The 10028-nt window shown below is 38.5% G+C and overlaps 1 protein-coding gene across 1 annotated transcript; it reads left to right on the forward strand.

Moving 5' to 3' along the window:
* The first annotated feature begins 60 nt into the window (after window positions 1–60).
* Window positions 61–9363, forward strand: LOC145784341 (WD repeat-containing protein 20-like). The gene is made up of 8 exons (XM_082596141.1): window positions 61–186; window positions 922–1053; window positions 1569–1748; window positions 3584–3730; window positions 4263–4457; window positions 4747–5853; window positions 7315–7494; window positions 8512–9363. The coding sequence occupies exons 1-8, from the start codon at window positions 61–63 to the stop codon at window positions 8584–8586; spliced, it is 2142 nt and encodes a 713-aa protein (XP_082452267.1). The 3' UTR covers window positions 8587–9363.
* The last annotated feature ends 665 nt before the right edge of the window (window positions 9364–10028 follow it).

Consider the following 10028-nt stretch of genomic DNA (forward strand, 5'->3'; position numbering starts at 1 on the left):
TTGTTAATGTTAGCCATGTGCTAGCAATGTTTTTTGTTTTTGGTATTTGTTGGTTAAAAAATGGCATACGAAGGAGGAGCAAAGAATGATGCGGTAAAAGTAAAGTTTGCTGCTCGTGAGGGGGTTTATAAGCAATTACCTTTGGCAGAAACCTTTTATTTGAAAAGAACTCCGTTTGTTGCCCAGGTATGAACTTGTCAGTGTAGAATGTTATTTTTGTGTGTGTTTTACTGTTTCAGACACAGTGCTTATTGATGTTGATAATTTTTAGTTACTGGTCTCTTGAAACTATGTAGCAACCAGTGACAAAAACATTTCATTCCAACAATGTTATTTTTGTTTACTGATATTGCATGATTGTACTAATGTACTGACGTTGAAAAAGAAAAAACAAATCTTACTACCAAGTCCACCTAATGAAACAGATAACTTCCCAGACAGCACAACAACTGCTTTTTACATTGATGTGCTGTCTAGTGTCTGGGTTAGCTTACAATTTTGATTGACAGATTGCTTTGTTAAACTACAGTATAACAAGCGGACAAAATCTAGCAACCATACGTTACATTTCAAACTATAAAACCATCCATTGTCATTCAAGCATCTGAAAACTGACGTCCGACTTGCATTACACTGAAATAGCAATTGAGTGAATTATTGAAACTGCGCCCTTGATCAAAGTTTAAAATTGATAATTTTTTAGTTAATTCTGAGACTCCCTCGTCTTATGTTTAAATGTTACAGGAGCTGTGAACACAGTTACATGTATTGTATGCTATAGCCATTCACCAACAGCCTAACATCTTTAGCGTTGTTCTGATTATTTCTGGGTTTTGTGTGCTTTAGTGATACCTTTTCTATGTCATATAGCTTATGTAAGGTCTCTTTAACATACAATGGCACAATGTAAAATATACCTAGGCACAGGTTCTAAAGGCAACTGAAGTCAAAACATCATTTGTGAAAGTTTCTGATGGCGATGATGAAGAAGAATGTATTTGCTTCACTGTTGGAAAGGAATTGTTTTATTTTAGTTATGGGGCTTTCAAACAGGTAATTTTTGTCTTAATTTTTGACGAATTAAAATTAGTTTATTTTAAGAATTTTATTAACTTTTCTCAATGATAACAGGTCAGACTCACCTATTCGAGACAAACGTGGAACTAAATCTGGGGACACCACCACTTGTTGGTGTATCATAAGTGAATATAGTATGGTTACCTAGAGAGATAATAGTCAAGAAAAAACATTTTTACTGAATAGCCTAAATTACTTCAATTGCACAGTGTTTGACAGGCATGTGCATTAAATGCAATCTTCAAATTGTGCCGCAATCTTGCTTATTATTCCGTGAGGTGTTTACATTACCCAATAACATACAAATAGTGAAGCCTTATTTTGTGCTGTAACTTCGCATAAGTCAATGCAAAAATTTCCGACAAAAATAAGTCTAAACACCACCCGCCAATCATTTGCTCACTGTTTCACATGATTGCATTTTTTGTTTGCAAACTCATATATTGATCACCATTTTTTCAACATGCTTAACAGACATCACCTTTTTTTAGTCAAAGCCATTGGTTTTTTTGGACAAGAGAAACTACAAAGGGGCATCCCCATCTTGTCATGACATCAATCAGTTTACAGTGTCCAATGAAAGTGTCAAGATTGCTGTGGGGTTTGTTGCCGGCCAAGTTCAAATAATCGACGTCAGGACAAAAGAAAGTTTACAAATTATCAATGAAGAGGTATGACCTGCAATAAGCTCATGGTGTGCCAATGGGTCATTCTGTCTAAAAAATTGTAACATAACACTTGATTTCTTCTTTCGTGTTGTCGCTACAATCAGAGCACCCATCGGTTAGCCACTGACTAATTTATTTTTATAATCCTATCCTATGATCTAAAAATACTGTACATTTGTCATGGCTGTTTTACATTTATGGTGGTTTTGTGTAAACGATTCATCATGAGGGGTTGCTTTTGTTTTGAAGATCATTTGCAGTGTACTAAAGGTTAGAGTTGGACCAGGATTATTTGAATGAAAGAGCTTTGGTAGAAATTTCGTCTCGTTGTACCAGAAACATATATAGCCAACTACCTTTACGTATTTCACTTGTTTATTTTTAAACACTCACAAATTTTAACAACGTTACTAAAGATTTACAATTTACATTAAACATTGCTACAAAAATGTACATTTTGAATGACCTATTTACAATTTACATAACTAAATTGCTTTCAAAACTTTCTTTTGTAAATTTTTTCATGTCCTGCACAATGAACATGTAATATTTTATATTAATCTGTCTTTTTCACGTATGTGAGTGAGTTTTGGAAACTTTATCAAGGTAACTTGGTTGTATCATACACAGATGATCCACAATTATTAAAGTGATTGTAATTGCTGTCTTTGTTTTTTTTTTCTGAGTTTTTTCAGTTGTAGTTGATTATTATTTTTCTGACCCAGGTGCAGCTCTTCACTGAAAATACACTTTTGTTGGTTTAACTACCTAATTATTTGATATGAAATTTCCTATAAAAGAAAAATGCAAACGCTTCACACTATCAACAGCAGATCATTTGTGGTTGTAAAGTCTACCAGTGTAGTATTTTTGATTTTGTGCGCCCATTCTCTTCAATATGTTTGCTGTGGCCTTGAGCACATCGAGTTGTTAGATATTGCCTATTCTAGCTGATGATAATGTAGCTGTGCTGATTTGACAAAGCATTGGAAATGAACTGGTTATCACTTCTAACAGCTTGTGGTAGATTAGCTTAACGCCTCACTTGTTTTTCGTTCTAACGACTAGATTCGACGTCAGCAAAAAAAAGGAAAAAAGACTGATCTCCTGGTTGAGATAACATGTTAATTCATCTTTTGGCAGGCATCGTTTATTTTTAATAATCAAAAATGATCTTGTATTAACGTTGTTTTTACTGACTAACTTTTAAGTTCCTCCATGTTTTGCTCGCCAGAAAAGCTATTTAGTATTGAGGCCTCGTTCTTTCCAGAAAAAGGGCAAGATGTGATCAGAACTGATTTTTGTTCAAAAAGCAATCGATTTTTAAAGTCTTTCGCGCTTAAAGAAAGTTTTCAGAAACCTTTATTGCGGTTATGTAGGATAGGCAAACTGTAAGCTTGAAGGCTCAATTTTTAGTAACCATGTACCATGCCTATCATGGCTACGACTTTCACAATTTACTTACCTACGTTTTAATATCGGAATGGCCCGTTTCGGTGAGTCCGATTCGGTGAGTCCGATTCGGTGAGTCTGATTCGGTGAGTCCGATCCCTTAACGGGGGATTTTTTCAATTTTTTTTTTAAATTATCGGGTACTGTAGCCTAATTATCATTGCCGTTTTAGGGTTAGGGATTTGGGGTTAGGGTTAGAGGTTAGGAACTCACCGAATTGGACTCACCGAATCGAACTCACCGAATAGTAGCAGACCCTTTTAATATATATTTTATAGACAAATGTTGGTTGGTTTATATTAAGTATAGATTCTCTATCATACTAATAATAAGATAATCAGCTTTTCAATGTTGAAATTTAAAACTAAGCATTGAAACTATTTCAGAGATTGGTTGAAAAGTCCAAGGTCACATGTGTGAAGTGGTATCCGGGAAATGAAAACTTGCTTCTATCAGCTCACATAAGCGGCTTCATGTACACATACGACATCACATCGCCCTGTTCCAACTACACTCCCGTGTACAATCCTCAGGTAATGAAGCATCTAAAGTTAATGTTGAACTACGATATGGTACTTCAGAAGTGTAGATACAAACGACCTGTTTTAACCCGATGCTGTGAGTTCGCTATGTTAGTAGCGGTTTGCACAAGCTTTTGGAACACATTTCCATAGTCATGTGCTAATTGTGCTATGACGACACTATGTTAACCCTGGCTTCATGTCACACCCTCGTCATACGCAGTCATCAAAAGCTGTAATTTTTACATCGTTTAACGTTAATATACGGATATGAAACGATGTAAAATAGTAACTAAGGGAAGACTTTTCAATGAGTGGTGTTTTTCGTTTTACGGAGGTTTTTTCCGCTGACACGAGTGTTGGTCGATCCTGCTCGAAATGGCTTCAATCTTAAATACATGGTAGTATAGCCAAATGTTATGAATCAACATGCACTGCAGTCGTTCTGCTGTTAACAATAGTTAAGAAATGCTGGTCTGTCATCTGTTTATACTTTATAGTGAAGTCAGAAAAATTTAAAACATTTAATTGCCTAATATTTCAGCCGCACAAAACTGGAGACGGGTACTCAATCCTAACCGTAAAGACGAAGCAATCTTCTGCGTCATTGTCAAACAGCACCAGTTCGGCTGGGGTATCTCAAAACCCGATTTACAAGTGGGTCATGTCGACGGACGGATCCGGTGTGCATGCCTTCGAATTTTCCCCATGTTCAAGATTCGTGGCTGTGGTCACTCAGGTATTGATCTTCTTCGCGACGACGATAAAAAAAGTTTGAAGATTGAAGTTAGACTTCTTAAATAGACTTAGTTAGGCTTCCACCAAAATAAAATGTTTGAGTTAATTCGGAATGTGATAGCCAATTCTGTTCTCTAAACTGCATGATGTTCTTACATACACTAAACAAGTTGTAACCAAATACCATTTTAGCGTTCAAGTGCAACTTATGAAGTATCTCCTCCAAGACGTTTATAGTGTGGTTTATTTGTTACAACTGTCTGTTGATTACAATTTTTTGCAATTTTCAGAACGGTTATCTACGCGTTATAGATCACAACACCTTTGAGCTATACGGCTACATGAAAAGCTACTTTGGAGGATTGTTGACTTGCTCTTGGAGCCCTGACGGAAGGTTCATTGCAACAGGCGGTGAAGATGACCTCATCACCGTGTGGTCTTTTTGCCAACAGTGTGTGGTAGCCAGAGGAAACGGGCACAGATCGTGGATTAGCAGCGTCTCGTTTGATCCATTTTGCTGCACTATACCATCCGATGATGACATGAAAGAATTTTATGGCTTGCCCAGTGTCAGTGACATCATTTCCACCCATACGTCAGGTGACTTTTTGTCATCGCGCAGCAACTCCACAGAATTTTCACTTGAAGCTGGAGGCGACACGAGAAAGACCAAGTCCAGCTCAAAAGAGAGCGGCGACAGCCCAAAAGACTATAAATCGCAGTCGGATTGCGACGTAGAGAAACCGTTTCCTTCTCCAACCAGCGCGATCCGTCGTCTACGGACTTACAGCAACGTATCGAGATTGTCTCGATTGAACATTGGTTTGGACGGTGGCGCACCGTCGCTATGTTATAGGTTCGGCTCTGTTGGCCAAGACGCGCAAATCTGCCTTTGGGAGATCGATGAAAACATTTTCTATTTTTCTGAAAGACTAAAGTCTTCCGCAACGAAAAGCACAGACCCACTAGCTGGCAATGACAGCAGTGACGTCATTATTGAAAATTCATCCGCCCACGTCAATGGTGACTTCAGCTTATCAACAACTGAGCACAACAGCGATAGGCCTCTTCCGTATTGCATGTACGATAAAAAATCCGGCGATTCGTTGAATTCGTTAGTAGCCAATTCGCGGTCTAGTAGCATGGGCCATTCTCTGAACACTACCATCAACTCAACGAAAGATCTCAAACATTCTTCGAAAACAAACAATATTTCGAACAGTTTATCTGCTATTCGGAAATTTTCCACAACCGGTTCGCACGACCACCCCCGAAAAGGTTTGAAGGAACACAAACGAAACCTAAGTTTACCCCATTTTGGCTGGAGAAGCACACTGAACCACAGCAATAGTTCGTCGTCAAAAACCGCGTTTCATAAAAAGCAACAAGCAGCGAAGGTACGACTCAGATTGACTCAGTCTCATTGGTTCTCACAATTTTTTGCTCCATCGCCCCCCTTATCACTAAAAAAACTATTTTCGCCCCTTTGAAAAATGTCATGATTATTCCACGAAATCAGTATAAGATTGCATGATTTGCAGTTCAATGTGATGCGTGTGTTTGGTAGCTTTCACAAAGGTTTAAAAGATTTGGCATAATCTTAGTAAAGTAATGCATGGGCAGCGAACGTAGCATCGAATACACTTAGTTAGTTGTTTAATATTTTTGTCCACCAATCGCCTCCTTTCAATTTTTTTTTCCCATCCATTTTAAAATCGTCCACTTTGAGAACCACTCGTCCATTTTGAGAATCTTTATGTTCACAAATTGTGACAATTCAGCCATAAATCACTTTTGTTTCTTGTATTTGGTACTTCAATGTAAAGGCTGATTTACTGATCGGGAATTACCGTACTTTGCAGATTATAACGGGTAGTCTATTTGCTGTCAATCAAGTAATCATTGAAAGTAGTTTGATATCACCCTATAGTTGGCAGAGGCAAAGATTAAATTTAAAGAAAACAGCTCTTTCAGTTTATCTGAAATATTGGCGTTTTTCATCCGGACTCTAGCTGCCAGTTGGCCCCTTCCGTGCCATGTGAATCATAAAAACTGGAAATTTTTGCATCATAAATGTATCTTGTTTTTTTTTACTTCTGTTTGTCCGGATGCTAAACTTGCTACACCACTTCTTTTAGTACAGCTAATAACATAGCTTGACCGGTTTTGTCCCGTTTGGCTGGCACAAGTATGGTACACCTCTACTGCCCCGAAACGTTGCCGGGCACTATGCGGTCATGATGCAGCGATAGTGACCAAATCTAGCCGCTTGTTTCGCCCAATGACAGTCAGCACCACAGCCATAAGAGGTGCTATGGTGGTCTTGCACTTGATTGAAGCAGTCTGCTGAACATATAGTTTTGCTGATGAGCACTGTAGTATGTACTTTGCGGGATCGTGTAATCTCGAATTTGGTAAGTAACACTGCCAAAAAGATCTTGTTGTATTTTTAGTGTAGCCATGGCCATCTGGAGATCTGGCCTGATTTGTCACATGTTGCAGATTTTGATTACAGCTACTGCTAGTGTTTGAGTGACATTTTCTGAGATTCTTTTACTTTTTCCTGTCTCCTAAAATTAAAAATTAACATCTTCGAAATCAAATTTTTTTGTTTTTTAACATGTTTGTGAGGATGTCAAAAGTTAAACCTATTGTGTCATCTGGGGAAAACAGTAAAGAAAGCGTAAAAATAAATTTTTTAAAAAAATTTATTTAAACATTCGCCCAAAGTTAGCAAAATCTTGAAATTTCTACAAAATGTGACAAATCAGGCCGTATATTTAGGTAACCATGGTGTAGCCTACTACGTATACTGTGCGTTACCATGCAGCTGACCAAAATTAAAAACATTTTTTTAGCAGCCTGTGAAGACATTCGGCACCACTTTGTGTCCTATCTTGAAAGGGACGGCCATGTTGGAGCCAATCGTATGTAAGAAAGTATGCACGGGTCGGATGACCTGCCTGCATTTCAAGCGGGATTGCATTGTCACAACTTGCCAGGACGGCTACATGCAGTTATGGAAAAGACCTACTGTTGTAAGTGGTCAGAAATATTGCCCGTGAATTTTTTTTAACTGCTTGCGCGAAAACATATTTGTCTTGATTTTATACAAGAGCACTGGGTCACAAAATTTTTATAGTACCAGATGAGCGTGATCAATTATTTTGTGTCTCGAAAGTAACTTGTCAGGCTAGATACATCGACAAACACAACCAAAGATGAGTTGTTAGCGGTGTGTGTCCCGCCAGCGAAATTTTTTTTCCCACGAGATTTTTGTCTCATTGATTCTAGTCACTCTAAAAGTAAGATTTTCCGAAAGTGTTTTGAGAGATTGGTTGATTCAGATTGCGAAATAACTATTTGCCAATGAAATTGTGCAATGATAATAAAATATAAGCTTTCCCTAACCCTACTTTTTTGAAAAGCTCTTGTGCACCGCAAAAATTAATTTAAAGAAAAAAAAAGTTTGACTACGACGGGCGTCGAACCCCTGTTCTCCCGATCAGTAGGCTGAGGATGAAACCACTGAACCAACCGTGCCAACGAGAAAAAGTTGCATTCACAGGGTTTTAATACAAACTTTTACCAAAATATGTAAATGAGACAGAAATCTGGTGGGAAAAAAATTTTCGCGTCCCGCCACTACCTCGAGGGTTTATAAAGACATTACCCCTTAAATTTTGGACTTACAAGATTGATTGATTGATTGAATCTTTATCCTCAGACTGGGAAAGCTTCTATGAGAGCTAAATCCTGGCAGTTTCGCATACTTGTAGACTGTAGAGGCTTTAAATCACTGACGCAGGCCGGTCACCGAGATTGACAGAGTGAAGTTCCCGATTGTTGAAGTTTTGTTACCGAGGAATTATTCCATCTATTAGATGCCGCTGAATGGAGACGCTGAATGCGTTGACGCAACATAAGATAGGCTCGTTGGAAGATGACGCAACATATCCAAAAGGGAAAGTTGTTTTTTAGTGTTTTCTAATTCTTAAGATGAAATAAGAAACTTCTTCTGGAATCAGTGATGATGATTGAACCGTGTGTTTCAGGACCATGAAGTCAGCAATCTCCCGTCCAGCCCCCTTTCACAAAAACAATCTTCCGAGAACGGGACAGTGGTGTGACGGTTCCATGAGATACCAGACCGATTGTGCTCCAATTCAGTTTGAATCTCACGACCAGAGATCGATCTTGGGATGCAGCGTCGAGCAAGAAGCTTTCTCAGACAGCAAAATCCGTCACTTTTACATTGATTCAACGTCTGCAGACGTTGAATCAATGTAAAAATGATGGATTTTTCTGTCTGGGTATCTTCAACAAGCGAGAAACGTTTTTGAACGCAATCACGACGTACAGTTGCGTGTATTGAATGTTGTTCAATCTAAATAACTGCAGTTTCTTTGTTGGACATCCTTACGTTTTGTAACATTTTTTTTCGGGCGCTTGTCGTCCTGCCTTCACCACACACCTTTGTACACCGATGTCAGACATTTTGTCCAATTACTCTTCGCCTTCGCAACGCAATGGGGTAAACAATGTCTAATTGAACTCGTTGTTGATTCTGTCCACTGGCGAGATTGACCAAAGCTCCAACAAATCCCCCTTGTCATACGCAGATGACACAACAGGCTGGGGCTCAGTATTAGCACTGAGATCTTGTGTCACGTAATTTAGACCAAAGTAGTTTTTGCTTTGCCAAATTCCTTTACAAACATTGATTCATGTTGAAACAGGGGCTCTATCCACTTTTAGAATTCGGGGGGTGATTTTTGGACAGTGGGTTAAAACCATCATAGTTATTTCAACTTATGGGGGGCTATGCCCCCCAGACCCCCCATTGCAGCATCAGCTCCATTGATCATCAACGTACACAGGGTCTCCAAATGGTTTCACAAAGTATGTTTCGATCGGAAATGGCATTTTTGGGTAAGCATTTACCTAAAGTTAAAACTCCACAGTGTATACGCCTGTCTCGTAGTTCAGGGTTACCAAATCAAAGAAGTGATAACAGCCGAGATATTTTTTTTTTCAAAATTCCTTCAATACAGTAAAATATCACAAAACCTTTTCAAAGCCAAATGAGTGGGGGGGGGGTAATTTTGCATTGCTCACCCCCCACTTCAATCAGTGGGGGTGATCACCCCCCCCCCCCCCCTTGGATAGAGCCCATGTGTTGAATATTGAACGAGTCTACTTAAGAAAGAAAATGTTTTTTTCGTTGTAAATTTCCAATGTTAGGTTGTTTTAGTTTGAGAGGGGATAAACTTTCCCGAAAGTATAGTGGCATTTTGAAGACCAAGTCCAATTTAAAATTATCTTCTTTTTTTGTACGAAATCGATGCCCATTGGGATGTAGCAAACTGCGTCGTGCACCACAGAAGCTTATGGATTCCATTCTTCAAAGTGACGATGCCAGAAATGTTTATTTTTTTTTCTTTTTGAAGCACCCGATTTTCTTTGGAGGCGTGTTTCCCCATTTGCAAAATGTTACATTTTGATCAGTACTCGAATTTCCGTCTTGTAAAACTGTGATTGGATTTTTTTTATTTGGTCAGACACTTTGATC

This window comes from Aplidium turbinatum, chromosome 15 (assembly GCF_918807975.1).
Source record: "Aplidium turbinatum chromosome 15, kaAplTurb1.1, whole genome shotgun sequence".
Lineage (NCBI taxonomy): Eukaryota > Metazoa > Chordata > Ascidiacea > Aplousobranchia > Polyclinidae > Aplidium > Aplidium turbinatum.

Coding starts and splice junctions, on each gene's coding strand:
- LOC145784341 (XM_082596141.1), top strand. CDS start 61: ATGGCATACGAAGGAGGAGCAAAGAATGATGCGGTAAAAGTAAAGTTT. Junction 1,054..1,568: donor GTTATGGGGCTTTCAAACAG/GTAATTTTTGTC, acceptor ACCTTTTTTTAG/TCAAAGCCATTGGTTTTTTT. Junction 5,854..7,314: donor AAAAGCAACAAGCAGCGAAG/GTACGACTCAGA, acceptor ACATTTTTTTAG/CAGCCTGTGAAGACATTCGG.